We start from the raw sequence: 22477 nt of genomic DNA on the forward strand, positions 1-22477 counted from the left end.
GCCTCCTTTGTCCCAAAAATTGGCAGGGTTGAGCCATAATGGTGGGGGTTTCAGTCCGGTTTTATGCATTTTAGGACCCAAATTTGCATAAAATCCAAATGAGTCATTTGCCCGACTGCTCAATGCATAAAACATGCACAATAACAATAGAGCAGTTTACCCGTGTAATTGCATTTGTTTCGCTGACAGGCGGTACGAGTTAACATAACAGTGAACTCTCGCTTGCAGCGTCGCTTTCTCTTCCGCTGTAAGCGGGCATTGTGTATACGCCACCGAGGCCAGCTCTTCGGCTCCGTTCGGGCCCGATTGGCTTGGCCTGTTAACGTGTCGTGCGTTGGCTTAGTTTACTTTTAGCCGGTGCCCAGCGTGGTTCGCCTCTCGCTTCAGCCTCCACCGAGTGTTACAAATGGTTATTATTGAAACGGATCCTTGACAATCTACAGTGATCAGGGATCACTTGTGAATAAATTTATATAAAACTGCTTAGTGAACATAATAAAAACGAGTATAGAAACAGAAAACTAAATAAGTTATTCCAATTACTTAGAAATCAAAAGGTTTTTGTGATCTTAAATTGTAATCAAAATAAACATAAACAAATTAAAATTATTAGTTGACCTTATCTTGTAAAGGCAAAGATTTAAATATGAATACCAGAACCTAAACAATAAAATCAAACTGTCATACAGAATTCTTAAGTGTTTAAAACTATCTTTAAAATGCTTAAAATCTTTTAACTTATCAGAATAGAAACCTTAGCATAAACATAAAATCCAGTGAACTGTTGTTGAGAAGCCACCACAATAATCGTGTTAAAATAACCATATAAAACAATAACGAATTAATGACACAGTTGCGAAATTGAATGGCAATCAAAATAAACTAAATTACACAAGCTGGGAATTTCCCGCTTTCCACGCCGTTGAGCAAGCACCAAATGCCTGAGTGTTTCTGGGCAGCAGATGGCCCAGACCAGGAGTAAGACCAAGAATATGGCCAGGCCAAGACCAAGACGGACAACAGTCAAAAGTCGAGGATGCGGAATGCGAATAGAAATAGGAATTGTGTTAAATCATTTACACTTCCGCTGCTGTTTTGTTTGTGCAATCAATTTAATATTATTTGTGTTATCCCAGCCTTGGCTGGCTCAAGGTCCAGCCCGAGCCCGAACTCGTTCTCCTCCTGGAGGGCATACGAGCCAGTCGTCCGGAACATTACATTTGTTTAACATTTGAGTTAACGCTTCATTGGGCCACCTACTCCACTGCCATTACTTATGTATGCCTGGCATTTCTCAAGCCCCGGCTGCCACTCGTGGTCCGACTTCAAGCCCATCTGTTGGCAGAGACACAACAGCATTTAAATCATTATTCCTGGCCAGACTCTTGCAGCCAGCCCTGGCCGGCTAGCCAGACCCACCTACACCTTGGCCAGCCATCGAGAATCCTTTCAATTCATCCTGCGCGTGTCCTGCATCCGTAAGTTGGCTCGGAGGGCGTGTCCGCCCGCCCGGATGGCCATATGTACTCCTTTTACGCCCCACTAAACACCCGCATAAATAAATTTCGTTAATGCCGAATAGTCTGGGGCGTAAAAGAAAGATGAGGTAACACAAGCAGCCGCAGAAGCTGGCAAGCCGAGTGAGCGACGGCTGCAGAGGTTGGTCAAATGGAATGCCCCAGCCCGGGCTTACACAACTCGGAGCTACATGTGTCCCCGTTCCGGAAAACTAAATCGTTGGATTTTCGGAAGAAATCCAACTGGTTTTTGCATAGGATAAGATGTTAGACCTTTTTATTCCATTATTAACTGATCTAAAGTTTTGTGATTCCTTAAATTTCAAATAGCTTTTTTTGCAAAAAACAGTTTAAAGACTTATTATTCTAAAAATAAAAATATATTGTCCGGAAGCTTAGTGTTTTATAGGAAAAAATGTTACACAATTTTATTTCGTGTTGAACAGATCTTAAGTTTAATAATCAATTAATTTTTGCTCTTTTGATAATTTTTTTACCTAATTATATTGTTTATAATTCTTTAAATTTATTCTTACAATCATCTATTGATAATATATATTCTTTATAATTCGATAAAGTTCAATCATTTCTGAATGTAAAATATATTGTTCCATACTTTTAGACATATTCGAAAACCTAGTGAATTATGTACCAACCTATTCTATCTTGGTTTAAAAATGAAGTTTCAAACAGTATCCCTAGGGTCTTAAAGAAATACAATTTTAAAATTATTTTTTATATTTGCCATCCCTCTTTATTTTTAAATAACATTACTTTGTGTGAACTAGATAGCCTAGTAGTTCCGCCGTGAGATTCGGGTCAGAGTAGAGATTCAGGCATGTCCGAGGCAAACGGGAACACCTTGGTTGGGCAACTAATGCCAAGAGCACCCACATTACCCAGGCCAACCGAAAACTTGCACAAACATATCAAAAACAGGAAGCGGCGCAAAACGCCGGCCATAAACTGGGACACGGGCCCGAGCATCCACAGGAGCCGGGGAATGTATGCAGGAAGGCAAGACCTAAGTCGTAGGACGGGTGGGATAGGTGGCAACGGTACCCAGCTCGACGGGCACATTGTGGGAATATTTAAAATCGGCCACGTGTTGTTCTTGCCGCTTAGCTGAGCCATACGACATTTTTAGCTTTTAGTTATTTTAGATTGCCCCTACAAGCTTACCGTGCAAGTGCAATTTGAAAATATGTTAACCCTGCGATTTTGTGCGCCGAGCCACCGCCAAGGAGAGCAAGATATTGCAGCAGCCGCAGTTCGAGTCAGGGCGTATACGCGATATTAACAAGAGAAACAACACCAGCGGATTTTGAGTCGGAATCCCCGCCGAGGCAGGGGCTAAATTTACACAGGCTCCAGCGGCCCAGCGCCGCCAGACAGACAGACAGCCAATGTGACCCAGTTAAGGCCAAAGGATTTAGCTGGCCAAGGACCGCGAACCAAGGAACCGAATCGGGAGCCCGAAACGCGATACGCTCCTTATATCCGCGGAAACGAGGAGCTCGGGGCGCGAAACACGTCCAATCCCAGAACCGACACGGAGCAAGGATTATCAATTTGCCTGGCACTTTAATGGAGTTGGCCAAGATGCCGGGGCCCCTGATCCTGCTGCTGGCCCTGCTCATCTGTTTGCCGGGTAAGCTGCGTCAAATATGAAATTATTTCTCACGATACATTTGTCGCATATTAAATGACTCCCCGGTCTCCCCCACTCCCATGGCCCCCCTTTTCCTGAATCTTTCTCCCGTGTTTTCATGGAAAACAATTTGATATGCGCGGCTTAAAAGCATTTTGTGGGCGAATTTAAGGCATTTGCCTGCCGTACATCTTTTGGCCTTTGTGCATATTTTAGCGCAGACTGTCTGAGGTGAAGGGAGGGTTGTATAGGTGCTCAAGGGAGGAGGGCTTTGCTTGGTATTTTTTGCCTGACTTGTCAGGGTCAATTTAAATTATGTTGGTATTTTCGCAAAACAGCGCTGGTGCCGGCTGAATTTTATGAAATTTTATGCTGTGCCGCAGATTTAACATATGTTTTCATGTAAGAACATACATAAATATTAAAAACAAACGTTTTCGAAAAGAAAATACATTTTGAAATGTTAGTAGATTTAATTACCAGCAAACTCCGACGGAAAAGGTAGAAATTAAGATCAAGCCAAAGAAAGAAAATTAAAAACTTCCGTTTAGATTGGTAATGGTTGGCTTATATCCTCAAATGGCAATCGCTTAGATCCGTTGAGCGGTTAGCTTTTCACCAGCAATTAATGGTTTTCCCAAATTGTCCGCGACTCGTACCTTTTCCTTGGAATAGGATTTTAAAAAAAAGTCCTTGGGCCACAATGTTCGACAAATAAAAACAGAAAAAAGTCCAAGGGAAACAAGAGAGAGAAAGGTAATTAAAATCAAAATGGCAACATGAAAAGGCAGAAATTGCTAAACTAAAAGTTAAAACTAAAGCATAACGAAAGTGACTCTCGACATTTTCATCAATGAACCAAACTCGATCAAACGCTGCACTCGTGCCCTATCAGAATTTTGTTTTTTCAATAGAAAAACTTTTGGGGTAGTGGGAAAAAACTGCAGCAAGGCCGAGCGATGGGTAAAATTCCCCTGGCGGGCAGGAGAAGAAAGAGGAGGAGGAGCCCGATTTGGATGCTTTAAATTGTGTTAAAAGCTCGCAACTTTGGCATCCACCCCCCAGGTAACCTCTCTTTTCTTCTTTTTTTTTTTTTTGGCTTTTGCCCCCTAACGCAAGCTGTTCGATTCTTTTGGCCATGAAAGTGATTGACGAAACGCTTGAGGAGATGCAGCCAATTGAACGGGAAATAACAACAATCTGGTAATAAGCGGGGGGCAGGAGGTTGAGAATGGGAATTTGGTTCGCGAGAAGTGGAGGAGCGAAAAAGTTAAAAACTTTTACTTTTGTTTAATCAAATTCAGCTGCCCAGTTGAGCATCATTGAATGCTTGTAGCCAGAAGTGAAGTGACCCCCACCAGGCGGACCCAACTCAAGGGGAGGTTTCAGCCAGGCCCGACCACTTGAGAACCCCCTTTTGTTGGCTTTTTGGCCGTTTTGCCTTGCGGTAGCGATAAGTTGCTCAAGTCTCGGGTTATTTTCCCACGAGATGCCTCTTGGTTAGCCGCCAAAGTGGCACGCCCGACTTAAACGCTTAACAACAATTATTACACAAAGTTACGGCCTGTTTTTGGCCCCCAGTCCCCCCTCGCGTTGTCATCATTATGGGCGAAAACTAGGCTGGCATTTTGATGAGAGTGTCCGGCCGAGAGTCCTCCTGGCATCGAGTTAACGCGAGGTGGCTGGGGGAGATCCAGCCAGATTACGCCGCTCCATAACTGCGGCCGGGCGCCTTGGGGTTAAGCCAATTTCCACCATCATCATCACCATCAGAGGCAGTATTAGCCTCATCATCCCGGCAACAAGCCCATCATAATTAGGAAAAGTGTCGAAATGTTGTCAGCCCGAGACGGACACAACGGAGGCGCGTCCCGGACATCAGTCAGCCTGCAGGGGAGTACACTGAGAGAAGTGCGTTTGGGGGGATTATAATGGGGAACCGGGAATCTTGCTCTAGCTTTGTTAGCCTATTGTTGAAAAGCAATAACATATTTGAAGCTCATTATCATTATCGTTGAAAAAGGAAATCAAAGGGAAACCTATATATATTTGTATAAAGCAAAACACAATAGAAAGAGGTTTTATTTCCTAAACTCATTCAACACTCCTTGAACAAGAAGACAACAACTGAAGATGTTTTATAGGACATTTCTAAATGGCCGTAAATAAATCGTCAAAATTTATGAGCTTTGAATACAAATTTTGATGTTTACGAGTTGTAGATATCCGTGGGTTGTGAAGTTTTGAAGTTTTTATGAGCTCAAATGTTTGGCTCACCTTATTTATTAGCAACAAACCTCGATACGGAGAGCATAAATTTCAGTTTAATGCTTAGAACAAATAAGAGTGGAATTTCAGATTTCCAAATAAGAGATTATCAAAACAAGAAAATAAATTACTCACGAAAATGACTTTATAAATTAAAATTGTTCGCTGCTCAGCTGCGATTTTCGCATAGTTTTTCTTTGCCATTGTTGTTCTTATTATTGTTGCCATAACAATAACAGAGGGGAGCAAACAAAAACAAGCAACTACGCAACAATAACAGTGGCAGACGAACTTCGACTCCGGCGAACTCAACTGGCTTCCGGCCGATGGAAGTGTAGAGGAGCGTTTGATTAAAACACTTTCGACTAAAAATGCCCGCGGGACTCGGGAGCCTGCTCGGTTAATTTTAGTGTAAGGAGGCGGCAGCTCGAGTTTCCGTGCAGTCCCAGCAGCAGCTCTGCCCCAATTCCCCCTCCTCGGAGTCAATGAAATTCTGCACGATGAGGCTCATTTTATGTGTGAGAGTTTTCCATCCGCTTTTCCCCGACAGCCCGGGCTCATTACGCAAGTTTTCCCCCAACCCCGCGCCAAGTGCTCAACTTGATTTCCCTCATCCCGCATCACTTTGTGTGTCTCCTTTTCCTCTTTTTTTTTTTATTTTTTACTCTTGCGCACAATTTGTTTTTACAGTGGCGTGGGTGCGAAGGGGGTTGTGTTCGTGTCTGTTTTTACAACTTTTTAGTTTGCGACTTTCCCCCTGTTTTTCGCGCGCAAAGATTAAGCAAATTTTTTTAAGGCTTCGCCAGTTGTCGCTTTGCTTTTCCTTCTTTTTTCTGGTCCCCAAACATCCTTAATACCCCCAGTGCAGTGCCGCCCTAAATGATAATTTTTTTCGTAATAATTTGAGTTTATTATTTTGTTTTCATTTTTTCTTTGCACTCGTTATGCGCCTCGGACTTCCAAGTAATTCGCCTGTTTTATTGCACTTTTTTATGCTGTTTTGATTTGTTTCGTCGCCGGCTGACACGCCCCTTTTCTGCGCCCACATACTGCTCGGAGTTCCTCGTCCTTTTCGAGTGTCCTGGACCGCCAGACGGCAGCTGTTGGTTTTTATATGTTTTGCGGGCAAATGAGTTGAGCCATCTGACAGTGGGCCACAAAAAAGAAACGAGGAAAAACGTTTTCATTTAATTACTGCTAAGGAGGGGACCTTAAAATTGCCTAACATCATAATAATTTAAATAGGCCTTAATAATATTTTGAAGTAGCTTACATTTATTAATAACGTATCACGGTAGTTACTTAAATATTTTTTTATATGGAAATATATTGGAAATATACATACAGAACATTTTTATAAACACTATGTGAAATAATTAAAAACACCTTTTGGATATTCATTTAAATCGTAATAATATGATACTCCAATTTGACAGTGTAATTTCTGGGATAATTTTTTGGGAAATTCTGAATCTGGATATTCTCAGATATTTGTTGTGTATATAAGCTGACATTCCAGGACCATGAACTTAATTAACCCCACTTTCCCTTCCTTGCCCTGCCCACTGTGCTCGCAGGGAAATGGAATTTTTGTAACTTTATTATAATCAAGTTGGCTGCAGTGCATCATTAGTGCAGGCAATTAAAAAGTTTTTTATATGCAATCGCTTTATCTTTATTGCACGTACACGAAGCATAAACATAAAACATGATAACGCACACACACTGGCGCACCCACAGGCCCTCGCACACGCACACAGACAGGCCAAGAGTCCTGAATTCTGAATCCTGAATATCCCGACGAGAGAGCCACACACCCAGACACACACACGACTTGGCCGGAATCGTTAAGAGGGCTTCCAGAGTTTTGCATTTACTTTGAGCCCGGCCAAATGCGCTGAACTTGATTAGATAAGGCCGGCACCCTCGACTCGTCTCTCTTTTCTATTTCCCACTCGAAGTTCAATGGCTGTCGAAGTGCCCTTGATAATACTCATTTCTCTCTGTGTATCTGTGGCATCCCCGTTCATTAGCTAATTAAGACCAAGTTGCTCACACTACAGTGTTCAATGGAAATAGAAGAAACACCAGAGTGAGCACGGCATTGCATAAATATACGTTGCATATCCTTAGGCGTTTAAGGATCACTTTGTAACTTTTCCAAAAAACAAATTTCTTCTTTGTATTCCTGAGATCCAAGATGGATGGATAAGACAATATGAACCACAGTTGCTTTTTATTGTCAATTTACACACTTGCTTAGTTAGCAAGTAATGTGCATAAAGTTTCCGTCAGTTTAAATCAAAGTGGAAAAAGTTATGGCCAACCTTTGCCGGCTTTCTTATCAACGTACCTGCAAGTAAATTTCAACCCTAAAGCTCACCCACGCACTTTTACTTTCGCTTTCTCTGGCAGTTTCTATCTTTGACTTTCGCAAAGTTTCGTGCGAAATTTATGGCGCCAATTTGGCAAAATTTACGCGCTGCATTTGTATGGGAAGCTGCAGCCAGCAATCTGCAGCGGGGAAGCCCCCCAAAAGCTTTCGAATCGTGTGTCAAAGGCATATAATTTATAGTCGATTTCGGTATATATTTTATTGCGATTCAAGGTGGAGCGGGCCACGTACTGCTCTGAGTTGCCAGGACTACCATAAAGCGGTTTAAGACCAATTATCAGCCTTGGACCCCTCGAATACTCCCCGCAACTTTGTTGTCATTGAAAAGGGCTCTTCACTTCACGCCACTAGGCTCCAAGTACATGCAAATCAATTCAAGTTCGTAATTAGCTAATTAATTTCACTTGGCCCGAAACTCAAGTTAAACTTTTGCCTATTCCCGGCCTGAGGTAGGCAGCCGAAAAATGAAGATTAATTTATTGAACCAAAAATGTCGGGGCCGTAAATCGTTTTAATTGTCGTAACGAGTATTCCAGATAAATGGGGATCATGGCATTTGAAATATATATATACATCCGAGCTTTTGGCTGGTTGGGGGACAGAAAACAAAACACTAAGTCATTAATTTCCACTCACAACCTATTCATTTTGCTCTTCTCTCCCATTATCCAGCCATCAGGGGGCAGTCGAGGGAGGAGAAGGAGACATCAATATTAAACAGCAATGGAACAAATGGGCGAGCCTTTCAAAGGACTCAATCAAGGCGCGAGGCATTAATTCCGGCGACAACGCAAATGGCCCAGACGCTGGACAAAGCCCGGGCGTTTGGGCCAACAATGGCCGCTGCAGCCTTGGCTGTGGATGATGCAGCTCCTCCGGATCGCTCCCGCAACAATGCGGCCATTAATAACATTAGCAACAATGGCGATCAGCGGCTGACCGCTGCCCTCGGGGCGAATCTGATTATGAGCAGTCGGAATATCCAGGAGCAGCAGAGCTATAGAATCACAGCGCAGGACAACGCCACATCTGCAGCTTCGATTGCCCTGAATGCAGTGCCGTTTTCGATGGGGGATTCCCCCCCATTAGCAACGGCAGCAACAACAACCACAGAGCCTGCCACAACAACGCCAGCAACAACAACGACGACCACGAGGCGCACAACCCGTCGTCCGGTGGCAACAACAACGCTGATGCCACCGCCAACAATAGATGATTACCAGACAATAATTAGCCAGGCCGGCACCCATGCCTATCTGCCATGCAATGTAAGTTGAGCAACTACACTGAGAGGAAAATCAGCCCTAGTCCGGGAAATCTATCCTTTAAAATCGGGGAGAAAACTTAGACACAAATTTTAGTGATTTCAAAGAGATAAAGATGGGGGAAATAATGATAATGATAATAATAATGATAATGATATTTTCTTATTTACCCATAACTAAAATTCTTACAAATTTTAATATTTATTAATGTTTATTAGCAAACACAAAGCAATGAGTTTCAGCTTTCAATAAGTCATAAATACAGAAAATAAATCACTGAGGGTTTAAAAGGCTTATTTATTTAATGTTTGGAAAAAAGCAAATCTAAATTAATATATAATCCTCGTATACCTATACATTCCTTGCCAATTTCAACTCATTAAATTATGTTTATTAATGTTATAAGATTGTCAGCTAAATATTTTTTTTGGAGCTACAAAGGACCATATAAACCCTAACTTTCTAATTGATAATTATAAATGAAAAACACAGCTTTTCTTTCATCTAATTAAAAATACATTAATACACTTTTACCATGTTTCTTTTCGTGTACATTTTCCCACAACTTTCCCTTTAATTAGGCAGTGTGTGCTGATTAGATTTCCCAGCTGAAATCAGAATCGAGAAATGTGAATGCCGCCAAACCGAGTCATGAGCCAAACAAAACTCTGCAAGGCATAATTGGGTGGAATATTTAAGGTAGAAGTGGCTGGAAAATTCTGTGAAAATTCAATCAGCCCGCTTGAGCGAAACTCTTTCAAGCTCCTTTGTGTACCGACCAATCCATCAGAGAGAAGTTCCACGGCAAATTGTTGGCTGTGCAAATATTTACAAAGCATTTTTATTAATCATTGATAATTTATAATAAGCAGCTGATACTACAGTTCCTCCCGGGCTCAATCAGTTCGGCAACAAAGGCGAAGTGCGGCGGGGGCGCAGGCGGAGGAAGTGGAACCCAAGGGATGTGGCATCGATTGGCCCGACTTCCGCTTTCCTTTTTTCGCCATTTTAGAGCTTTGAACTAATTTACGCTGGCCGCTGTCGGAACTGAGCGAAAACAAAACCGGAAATTGCCGATGCTGATGTCGATGTCGATGTCGACGTCGATGCCACGCCCTAGCCAAAGGGCATACATAAGCAGATGGGTACACTCGAAGAGAAATTTAAAGTTCATAAAATATTTGTTTAGTGGGAAAAGAGAAGGATGTATAATGGTTTTAACTTAAATACAATATTTATTATTTAAAGTTAACTTTGGCCTAATAACAGAGGTTAATAAAAGAGACTAAAATTAAATAAGGGTGAAAAAACATTAACTAAGTTTTTCCCTTAAGACTTTGAGAAATAAGTAATATAGAGTGTTTATAAAACGGTTTGAAATCTATCTCGGAAATCCGAATAAAATTAGTCAGAACCAGCTTTGCCTATCAGGTCAATGGTGTGATCATTTACATTTACATATGAAGTATGAAATGTAGCTGCTAGTTTTTCTTCGCAAAAAGTGCAATACCCTAGCGAAGACTGCAAAAAGTCCCCAAGAAGACACATTTTTGTTTGGAGCTGCTCCTCAAGAACGATGACCCAAATAGTTGTCACTATATACGTTTATGCATCCGCTCGTTATACATAAGTATATATACTTATGTACGCAGAGGTCGGGGGACGTGAGGGGGTCGAGTGAGCCGTCCTGGCATCCGCTAATAACTTAGTTACCCGTCGTTCCTTGGCGCTTTGCCTGCTGCATCCGCATCCGCACATCCGCACTTCCGCGTATCCGCGTTTCGCATTGCAAATTATAATTGGCGCTGCTGGATTCTATCGCTGCCACTGCCAGAGTTACTATTTACTGGTTACTGTTTGGACAGGAAATTACTGCCAAGGCGTGCAGCAGAACTTAAAGTTGCAGGAATAAATACTCCGTCTAACTGTCGACTGCAGATGCGAAAAAAACAGCATCGCGAGTATATTCCCTTGAGATGCTATTTCAAAGGAAGGAAAACAGCGGGCGGATGAGGTTTATAGTTAATTAAAAGATGCATCTGAGCAGCGAGGGGTAATAAGGCAAGGGCTTATATAACATTTTGGCAACCTTTTAAAAGTCCGCCTTAGGTTCATTTTGTTGTACTTGTATTTTACTAAAATTTAATTTGGAGAGAGAGCCATTTAAGATAATTATCTTTGTTCAGTCGAGTGTTAAATACTGGAAGAGAAATATAGAGAGTAAATTTGCACTCACTAGTTTGAATATCTTAAATGTACTTTTAACGAAAAATTAACTTAAATGTAATTATTACCATATATATTTTGCAATTTTTGTCTCGAACACCAGCTAAACCAAGTTTGCAATCTCCCCGTCGGCAAAATGTTTCCTCAATCTTGAACCCTCTGCTGAAACACGAAAACAATCTTCTATAAAATATTTATCAGATAATTTAAATACGCACACAGTATCGGATATCGCACATTCGCTCCTGGCTGTTGGCCCAGCGCATCGAGTATATATTTATGTGCCCGGAATAATCTTCAAATCTGCTTAAACCTAATCAATTAATAATACATTTTGCGACCGTGGGCGTCACAAAGAAAGCAGCTGAAGGATAACGAATCGAAGGGCCCTGAGAGTCGAGCGGGGGAAAGCCGCAAAAATGCTTTGCCTGCAAGCACTTGAATATTTTTTACCCGAAATCGACAGACTCTCCTTTCTCCACAGCGCCTGTCATTCCTTTCTTGCTTTTTTCGGCAACTCAGCGAAAAGTTTTCCTCTCGTTTTTGTACATTTTTGTTGAGCTGTGCTGTGTTGTGCTGTGTTATTTCGGCGAAGATATGAAAGCGGGCACTTTGAGGTGTATTGTTGTGTGAAAAGAAAGAGGAAGACGCGGCCCAGAAGACAGAGGAGAATCAACAAAATAAAAGAAATTATTTGCAAACAAGTTTAGACGAAAATTCGCAATGTTATGAGCAAACTTTGCTGTCTGCTCGACTGTGATGGAAAACGATGCTCACGCGGGGTCTCAATCTCGATGCTGGCAGCGGATGATGACGACAGTTTGGGGGAACATAAAACCCATTGAGGGGCGGAAGTGGATGTGGCACTTGCCAGACTTCGTGATACGCTTTTCGGGGGCAGTTTGAACTGCAGCTAAAACTAATTAACAATATTTAAATGGCAAACACCCGGGCGTCCCGATAAGAGCCGTCGACCCATCACTTTACGGCCGAATTAAACACACAATCTCCACGGAGGCAGCGAAAATTTAAATTAGCTAATGCCAGGCGGGGAACCTGTGCTCAGGCCACACAAGGATATTTCTCAGCCACAAGGACAAAGGAGCCAGGGCGAGGGACGGGGGAGGCGGTGGGCGGTGGGCAGGAGACCTACTTACACTTGCCACGTACTCGAAGTCCTGACTTGGCTGCCTGCCCACGCCCATCGGTGGATAGTGGATAAGCATCTTCACTTAATACCGGGTATAATGTCGATGCTCAGCCCGATAATAATGTCCTTAGAGCCGGGATACTCCTGGCAGAGAGGCTGCGAAGCAAATTTAATAAACTCTCACCCTGCCTCCGCACAGTGGCTTCCATTTTTCTATTTTTTCCAGATATCTGGGCAAATCATTTTGCACGCGAATTCCGCATGCATCCACAGGGAAGTGTTTAATTAAATGGATTTGCCAATGAATGTGCCTCATCAATAGGTACCGCGTTTAATTACGGCGCTCGGTATTAAATGAAAGCAACTGCACAGATTAAAGGATTACAAACGAGTTTAAAGCATATAAAACACATCACCCGGTTCGTAAAAATCACAGTTGTTAGGTAATCACATTATAAAGAGCAGTAAATATATAGATTTCTAATTTCGTATTTAAAAAAATATCCTTTTTTCAATAAGAAGTCTCTTTAAAAACTCAATACAATATTGAGTGGGATTGCAAGCGATTAAAGAGCACATCATTTTATTTTTAAGGGGAAACGTACTTGGGATTTCCCTAATGTTTCGGCTTTGCCCCCTGCAGGTGATTGAGCACTCCACTCCAATGAGTTGATTTGTCGCCGGAGCGGAGATGTTCATATTCATTTAGGGGAGATGCTTTTTGACAGCACGTGCTCAACCGACAATATCAGCCCGAATGGGGCTCCTCCAGCGCCACTTCCTTGGCGACAGCCCCAACAACAATGGCGGCAACAACAAGCACATAAAACGCAAATGATTATAGTATCTAATCATGACGATGTCCTCGTCATCGTCCTCGTCGCCGTCGCCGGGGTCCTTGGAGTTGAGTTCCTCGTCGTCTGGGCCCCCGACACCGACAATGTAGTTGATGACAGTGGTTCAAAGACAGTCATTTGCCTCTGTCACGACGCCTTCGTTTCGGCCAGTTACCACAATACTTAGTTCCCCCTCCGATAATCACACTGCGAGAAAGGGGGCGTTGACTGGTAATGGGGCACTGTGATATCTGCGAGATTTCGGTTTACCCAGCTCAACTGGTTGGCTGTTTGTTTTGGGTCAGTGTAATTAGAGAAAGGAAGTCGTGCCAGCCATTGGGAATCCATATCCATATTTAAATACAGACATAGATACCTGATAAGGAGGTGGGATGCTTTCGAGGCACTTCCGTATCGATGACTGGCATTTTAATGTATATTATTTTGTTTTCGCCGCTCGGAGGCTGCCCGGGCAAATTGCCACTAAATTATTATTGGCATTATTGACACAAATGAATCGTCGTTTTGTTATCGGTATTGTTTACCGCCCCGGAGGGGATCCCGAAAACTCCCTCACTCCAAAGCTTACCAAAGTATACATCTGCAGCTGAGGTGGGGCTGGGCAAACAGGGCAAAGTTCTGCTGACATCATCATCATCATCGGCACACTGACCAACCCCCGGGGTCGGGCAGCTGGGATTTACTGTTTGAATTGCTTTTGTGCGGGGATAATTGAATTAATTTTAAAAATTGAAACCCCCAATTCGAATCATTGCCCGATAATTGAAAGTAAACTTGCTGTCTCACTTGGGCAGGTCAAGCAGCTGGTGAAGAAGCCGATATCCTGGCTGCGCATGAGGGACGGGCACATCCTCACCGTGGACCAGACAACCTTTATCGCGGATCAGCGCTTCCAGTCGGTCTTCTCCCCCAATCCCGAGCGCTGGTCCCTGCAGATCAAGTATGTGCAGCTGAAGGACGAGGGCACCTACGAGTGCCAGGTGTCCACGGAGCCCAAGGCGAGTGCCATAGTCCATCTGAGGATTGTAGGTGAGTAAGGATGGTGTAGCGTAATTTGTAGCATACTTTTTGGGGCAAGTTGCGAATAAACAAGTAAATAAATTCATTTGTATTTAATTCTTCTAACTGTCTGTCTTAAATGTTTCTAAATCAAATCGTTAGTTTTTTAGGTTATTTTTATTGGAAAGAAAATCAATCAGCAGTTTATTTTTGTATCATTTATTTATATCAAAATACCTATAAAACAATTTTAACAGTATTCTCCTAATTTAAAAACTCATTGTATTTTCCATGCAATTAGACATAATTTAGATATTATTTTGTTTGTGCAGCTAAAAGCCCAATACTACCATTCTAACTATTATGTTTGCCTAGAGTAAACCCACTCCCCATCTAATTCACTGAGCAAACATTCCATTGACCCATTGGCCTTCATACGCCAAAGTCGATGCCAAAATCAAAACCCAAATCAAAAGCCAAACCCAAGCCCCATCTCCAACCTCTGACCACACCTATAAATCTGCAATGGCAGAGACAATAAATCAATGACCGTTGCACTTTCGAGAGCAAACTTGGGAAGATTTGTGTGTGGGTGCCAGGCTTTCACTACATCCCTCTCACTTTCTCTCCCCCGCCTTTTGCAGAGCCGAAAACCGAATTAATTGGAGAGTCAACGCGACATGTGAAGGCCGGAAGTCAAGTGAAATTGCGTTGCATAATTAGCCAGGCTCTGGAGCCGCCGCTTTTCATTAATTGGTTTTACAATCAGAAGCAAATCTATTTGCATAATCGCCGCGGCTGGCGTACGGAAATTGAACGCATCGATCTGCCAGCGGAAGTGCCAACCACTAGCACCACCACCACCACCACCACAACGACAACAACCACCACTAGCACCACCACTACAGGAGCAACACCAGCGTCCACAACCACCGCAGGATCAACGAGAGGAGCCGCCACATCCTCCTCGGAGATGCTCAATGGCTTGGTAACCATAACACGTTCATACATCCTAGACGCCATATCCCAGAATGATGTATCCGAGGTGGGGGCTGCTGCTGCTGCTGCTGCTGCAGGAGTGGCTTTTGTCACGGAGACGTCAACAGCTCAGCTGGTTGCCGAGGTGGATGCCACTTCTTCGACTTCTGCGACGACAACGACGGCGGGACTCCTTGGATCAACCGGCTCAGCTTCCTTGGCAGCCGGAGCCACCACTGCAGCAGGAACTCCGGCGACAGGTGACTCCACTGCCACGGCAGCAGCAACAACCAACACCTGGCCGACAACAACGGAGGCGGCGGCAACAACTGCCGCCACAACAACGACAACCATGCTGCCGAGCAGCAGTTTCATTAAGCAGATAACAGTAAGTGGCTTACCGCATTCCGCCCCCTGAGTCCGCCTTATCCACGCCCCCTCGCAATTTTCCTCCTCCTCGGGAAGCGCCCCCATTAAATGCCTTTTCATTACGCAAATTGGCGTGAATGCGACGGCAGGTAAAATAATTTTTATTAAATTCTTATTGTCAACGTTTGTCAAATTATAATTTTTAATACGGCCCCAGCAGTTTGCGCCTGCCACACTTGATCTCGTCTGACGGCTGTCTCGGCCGCTTAATAATATTTCCGCACAATAAGACAGGCCTTCTTCCTTAATTGGAATTTTATTTAATGTTTTGTTTGCTCATTGAAATTCAAATAATAAAATATATATATGGAAAATATTATTTCACATATATTATACTGACCGTTAATACATTTTAAAGACAAAATATAAACTCTAGGTACTTAATTATTTTTTAGAGCACTCCGAAGTATATTTGATTTCAAAGATCCTAAACGTATTTTTATGAAGTTCCTATTCTTAACAGGATTAATTGTATAATTTCAGAAAATGTTAAGAATATTATATTATTGAAACCATTATATTTCTAAACCATTTTTATAGACAAGATCCCAACTTTTGATTTTCGTAACTTTTTAGATACTTTTGGAAAAGATACTTAGGTGCTTTATATTTTTGTTTAACCCCAAAAGTTCCTAAAAATATGGCTAGACGGGAATAGTATTCACTAAGGACGCCTCACTGTATTCTACATGCATGTTCATCTCGTCTGCTCTTATTTCATCATTGCAGACGGCTTCGCTCATCATTCCGGCCGTAGTCAAACTGGATTCCGGCAACTACACGTGCAGCCCCTCGAACAGTGCCCCCCGCACCATTGTGCTCCACGTGCTGAACGGTAAGGGGGTGGTGGTGTTGCAAAGTGGGTGGGCGGGTGATTAAGTGGGTGGCGGCGAGGTGAGCCGAGGTCCTTGGCGGCTTCAACTGTTTGTCTGTCTGTGCGGCGGGGCAATTGAATTAAGTTTTCATTTAGCTTAATTGAATTTTATTCGGATGCGTTTGTGTTTGGTTTGACTTTTGATTTCGCGAAATATCCGCACAGTGAGGGAATAACCCCGACATTACGACCTCCCATTATGAATGTAAATTAAACCTATGCTCTAGTGAAAGTTGCCAAAAAACAGAGCGCCGGAGAGTGCAGAAAATTTAACTAAATTTGTTTGCATACGCCTTTGTTTTGCCCCCCCCTCACAAACTACTGTTCTGGTCATTTGAGAGGTTTTTATTTTGTTTACACAATTTTCTACAATGGCAAACACAATGGCAGCGAAACGAAACGAAATGAAACCGAAAACCAAACCGAAAGAGTCGGTTTCCAGCAAAGGAACAGTTGCAGTTTTATTGTTATCTCGAAATGGCCACAATTGCGTTATTTGCCCAATGTCCGACGGGCTACGAGGACACACTGTTGAGTCAGAGGACCGAGTTCCGAGGACCAAGGACGCCCGGAACAATGACAGTGATGCTGGGAGTCTACGATGACTGACCTATAAATGTCGCTCCGTAATGGTTAGCTATCTGTCCGGGCTTTCGTCTTATTCAGCTCTGTTGGCATACTATACACAGAAAAATATAAGCGAAACTCGAGACTGCAATTTAAAATGGCCTCTGGTGAAATTCTAACTCCTCCTTTAATCTTACTTGTTATTATTCTCTTTCATTTAAATTTACATATTTTTTATCCGCAGTTTGCAGGGTATTATGTTCTTCAATTTCAATTTAACTCAATTGTATTTTAATTATCTGTTTATACTATAGTTTTTCCTATCCAAACACAGCGCTTTTTCACCGGTTACTGCAAAAAAGCGTTATAAAAGCTTAACCTGTTCGTAAAAATATAATGACTCTAGGAATTTTCTCTGTGGCTTATTTTACATCCGTGAAATAATGCAATCGATCATGGTTTTTTGCCTGATTTTTGACCGTGTGAGCCTTTGCCACAAATTTCCGCTTGCATTTAAATGGTTTGTCCATCAGGCCCGCCGGCTGTGATGTCGCTCCTATTGCACCTATTTCTGTGATCCAGTTCCTGTTCCTGGCTGTCAGCTCCGACATGTCCCCATCCGGCGCCTGTGGTTGTTGTGTTCCCGTGTGTTTGACTGCTATTTGTAGCCTGTCGCTTTCCGCCCGGAGCACGCTACTTAGGGGCACTTCAGCACATGACAATATGATTCGACAGTGCCGAGTGTTAACTCGCACTCGTCTGAGGAGCGGCAAAACAAATGCCGAGCGATTGTGACTGATGGCACCTGACGGAGGACAAGGACTCGCAGCAGGATTTTCGGGCAGACAGGTACAAGTTGATGGTGCAGGACTGGCAGAACTGTCAAGCTACAAATGATGGCCATAAAAACGCCGAGCTGTCTGCGGGAGGCTTTCGAGGGCGCTTGAGTCTGGGTCAGAAAGGGCAAACAATCGTCAAAGAATTTCTCTTTTTGCGCCCGTATTTTTAAATTAAATTCACAATTTAATTTGCTGTGAAATGGCCGCAGTGTGGCGGCGGGTGGCGGGCGGGGACGAAAGCAAACATCATTTATAACAAGGAATTAATGTATTTTTAATATTCGACTAATTGACGCAGATAAAAGAAAGGCTCACAGCCCACTTGCCAGCGGTTTTTTGTTGCCGTTAAGCTGGGCCAAAGAGTGAAAGGATGTTAAAGCCCGGGATAATGAAAAACAATGCTCCCGAGACACGTGTGTAGGCGTGTGTGTTCGCCTGTTTGCCTGGCTGAGTGCCAGACAATAATGAAATTTCAGACAGAAGAGGCCCCCACTTTGCGCTTTTTACATAATTTTAATAATATATATTTTTCACGAATCGTGTGCAAGTGCGAAAAGGTTAATAAACTTAATGTCATTGCTGCGGCACAAATGTTGTGGCATATTACAGTTTTTTGTTGCCGCTGGCGCAACGTTGTGCCATGACAAATGATTATTAATAACTTAATGATATTATCATTTATTTATTCAGGGATTTTTATTTTAATTGCACTCCTCTCTCACTGATTTATTAAATCAGCTAGGCGGGCCCTAGCCCTTTTTTCCGGTGGCATAATTAATTTGCTTATTCAACTCGCTTTGCGAAGTGGCAATGTCAGCGTGCGGTCGGCTTTTAAATTTATTCAAGTTTAATTATTTTAAATAAGTAATTCCATACATATTCGACAAGTTGCCCCGCACATTGCATAACTGATTCCGCAGACCGCAGCTCGTTTTAGGCTCATTTTCTGATGACTCGCATGATTTTGCTACCGTTGCCGAGGGATACACAGCATATAGTGGTTATGGTAATTGATATCAGGAGCATAATGGGAGGCTAGTGCTGCGCAGCTCATAATTAGTTTGGCCTAGTTGCGGTTAACTTGTGGACTCCTTGGCACAAGGACTTTGAAGTGTTCAAAATAGAAAATGCAAGAACAAGCTATTTCTTTAATATATCGGTTTAATAGGAATGAAATCCTAAGTTATTTTATATTTTGCTAAAATTTATTATTTTACATGGCCCTGCGGTTAACCTGTGGACTCTCTACTAGAAATAAAAATACAAGAAATATCTGTAATATGGGGGAATTTATTATTGTTATAATTAATTTGGATTTTAATTTAGTAAACTACTTTTATGAGATTTAAATTTTATTATACAATACTTCAGGAAAATATTAGGTAAAAAGGAATTAAATCTGTAAAATTATTATAAATAATTTAAATTACAAAGAGTAAATATATGCACAAGGCAATTCTGTGCAGTATTAGGCAAATAGGATTTAAGTCTAAAATAATGTTATATTACGTACTAATATTAAATTGAACTAAATTCCGATTTTAATTTATTATATTGCGTGGCTTTGCTAATGAGCTGCGTGGGGATCAGCCTCTGCTTTTATTTACTTTGAAGCTTTTCGGTTCATTTCGGTGCAATGCCTATTCAGTATCAATATTTGCCAGATACGCATGCCACAAAAATCCATCAGCTGTATTAGCAGTACACAAAACTCGCGATTCACCCTCATGAGCGAGGAAAAACCACAGGCATACATGCACTCGTGTTTGCCGTTCAATTTTTGAATAGAAATATTTAATTACAATGGGCACTTTATTTATCCAATCGAACCCAGACAGACGAGATGAGCCGCACTGGAGTCGCGTGTCTGGGTGGATTTAATTTTTAGTCAAAAATTGATTGTGATGCCTGCGGATTGGGAGCGTTTTGGGTTCTGGGAAATTGGGCGGATTGCAGTGTCATTATTGAATTAGTTTTTGCTACCATGGCGGGATTTGTGCTAGTACCGGTTCTGGCTTTGGTGGCGATGGCAAAAAACCACAACATTCTGGGCTCTCGAATAACTTTGCTCCATTCCGTTCTGATCGGCAGGTGAATATTCAGCCTCGGCCATTAAGTCGGGCAGTGTCAGCTGGAGTGCGCTAATTGGATGTCACGGCTATTTGCACTGGCGGAATGTTTCAACGCTTCTGACACTTTTGTGGATTATTAAATTTGCACTGGCCAGGGACATCTGCCAGCCGAATGCCAGCAAAGCCACCGCAAGGACATCGGATACAGGAGCTGGCGCAGGAGCAGGAGGAGGAGCAGCAGCTGTGGGCGGTAAAAGAGGACCCAAATCAGGGGCCAGCTTCATCAGGGGCAGCAGCTCAATTAGTGCCACCAAAGTGGCAGAGGACAAGACTTGAGTTGTCCTCGGGCCCTCGCCTGGTCACTTGGATTTTACGCATAACGGAGGCTACGAACTAAGATTTTACTCGATTTAAATATATGCTAAAGCAGGACTAAGGAGGTCACCCATCACCAAGGCAATATATTCATGACCTTTTCCCATGCGTTGTGCTAATAATCATACCAGATTCGTATTGGTTTTCCATCTGAGTGTAAATTAATGTTGGGGGTCGCGCTTAGGTTCCGGCATATCGCATGTTTTGATTGGAGTGTTGCAAGAATTGTGTAAATAGAATGCACAGAATTCGCCTTTAAGAACCATTCCCTTACGTTATCAATTGGGATCTGCCATGGTTGTATCATATATAAGTTGAATAATCACAGAAGGTTCGGATGGATTGAGAAATAACTGGTATTGAAGGGAATTTTATGGAATAAAATCAAACAGTTCAGCTCTTTGACGCAATAAAGAAATAATTTTGTCTTTCTTTTCCTTAAGCTATAAATTGTAAATATGTATGTATACCATCGGATATCTGTATGAATACCCTGATTTTTTAAGACTAAAAATACCATTTTATGCATAAAGAATACTTATAAATGAATACTGAATACAAGTGTAAATAAACGGGTGTTACTGCGTTCCATTCAAATAAATAACCGAAGCAAGCCAAAAACTTAATGTAAACATTAGTTAGTATATAAAAGACTTACTAAAATTTTAGACGCAGCCAAAGCCAAGGAAGCCCCTACATAAAACCGAAACCTAATCAACTAAATAAACAGAATTGTAAGGAGTTGCTCCAACGTTGCGTATACTTGATTTGCAACACTAAATTTTATGGAAACGCAAAGGGGAATAAAAACGAAATGGAAAATTAATTGAAACGAAATGAAGTATTTGCAATAATTCTTAAGCCATAACGAATAAGAGAAATACAAATAAATAAAATACAATTTCTTCAATGGACTAAAATCGATTATTTCTGGAAATCAATTTGAATGCGTTAGCTTCTTGTTACCTTCGACACTTGTTAACCACTTGATAAACAGAAAAAAACATTTTCTAATTAAATTCCTACTGAGCTGGCACACAGTGCCTCAAAAATGCATGCCACCTTTCCTTCTCGGTCAGGTTCCCAGCCAGCCAGCTCACATATTCAAACGTGCCTCGGAATTGCAGACAAGTTGGTTAAATATTCATTCATGGCTTTGCCGTCACACACATGCATAGACCACAAAAAAACGAGGAGGTAAAAAATAAAAGAGGGTCACAATTTATTCGCACTAACAACGTATTAAACCGATGCAGAACCGGGGAGCTCGGCAAACCAACTGGATGTCAAAATATTTCGCCCGATGGAACTGAACAGCAAGAAACTTTGCTGAAATGAATTCAGCAGTAATTTTGTGTGGTTATTGGGCAGGAAGTGGGCGTGGCCATGCATAAACCGACTGTGCAACTCATAGCCGGGTTTCACATTATTAGTTGTGAATTTTGTCGATGGCTTTTTGTGAATTTTAAACTATACCCTTGCACATTTAATTTGAACTAATTTCGTTAAATGAAATTCGGGGCTTACTTTTTTAAGCCAAATTAATGCTAATTTGTTTAATTGCATTATAAAAACTAGCTGTGATTATTTATTTGATTATTCCCTTTTACATTTTTCGCTGATAAACCTATTACTCAACTTAATGGCTTGCATTTTTTGTCCGCTTGCCAGCCTACATACTCGTTAATAAGATCTTAAAGTGCACAATACGGGAGTTTTCACGGTGGCCGCACTTTAAAGGAAGAGGAAAATGAAAATGAGAATCGTTTGTGGCATTTGTTTCAACAGACGAACGCAAAGTGGCTGACGAGCCGAGAAAAGCGGAGTGATGTGATGCAGGTGACGACCCCGGAGCGGTGAGATGAGCAGGGATCTGGCATAAATCAGGCTGTACATGGAGATGTAGATGTATCCCCCAGCATCCCAGACCACTCCAACCCGTTCCTCCTCCTCGTTGTCAGCCAATCATAGTTTTCACACTCTAGTTAACATCATTGTCACCGAGTTTCACTCAC

General features: G+C 42.2%; 1 protein-coding gene across 4 annotated transcripts; it reads left to right on the forward strand.

Moving 5' to 3' along the window:
- Nucleotides 1-362: 362 nt before the first annotated feature.
- Nucleotides 363-21360, forward strand: LOC108032118 (mucin-5AC). 4 transcript variants are annotated; one of them, XM_050889064.1, is made up of 7 exons: nt 363-409; nt 2672-3168; nt 8504-9099; nt 14124-14358; nt 14973-15694; nt 16465-16570; nt 20107-21360. In XM_050889064.1, exons 2-7 carry the CDS (start codon nt 3105-3107, stop codon nt 20421-20423), a joined length of 2040 nt encoding a protein of 679 aa, XP_050745021.1. In that variant the 5' UTR covers nt 363-409; nt 2672-3104; the 3' UTR covers nt 20424-21360. The 4 variants fall into 4 exon arrangements, with proteins under 4 accessions (XP_050745021.1, XP_016961440.1, XP_050745020.1 ...); XM_017105951.3 differs by having other exon boundaries at nt 373-409; nt 2681-3168; XM_050889063.1 differs by having other exon boundaries at nt 377-557; nt 2665-3168.
- Nucleotides 21361-22477: the final 1117 nt, after the last annotated feature.

Source organism: Drosophila biarmipes, chromosome 3R (genome assembly GCF_025231255.1).
Source record: "Drosophila biarmipes strain raj3 chromosome 3R, RU_DBia_V1.1, whole genome shotgun sequence".
Taxonomy (NCBI): Eukaryota; Metazoa; Arthropoda; class Insecta; order Diptera; family Drosophilidae; genus Drosophila; species Drosophila biarmipes.

Excerpts from the sequence above, each read along its gene's own strand:
- LOC108032118 (XM_050889064.1), top strand. The coding sequence starts at position 3,105 with ATGGAGTTGGCCAAGATGCCGGGGCCCCTGATCCTGCTGCTGGCCCTG. Across the intron at positions 3,169-8,503 it reads CCTGCTCATCTGTTTGCCGG|CCATCAGGGGGCAGTCGAGG; the intron begins GTAAGCTGCGTC and ends CCCATTATCCAG. Across the intron at positions 16,571-20,106 it reads TGTGCTCCACGTGCTGAACG|GTGAATATTCAGCCTCGGCC; the intron begins GTAAGGGGGTGG and ends TCTGATCGGCAG.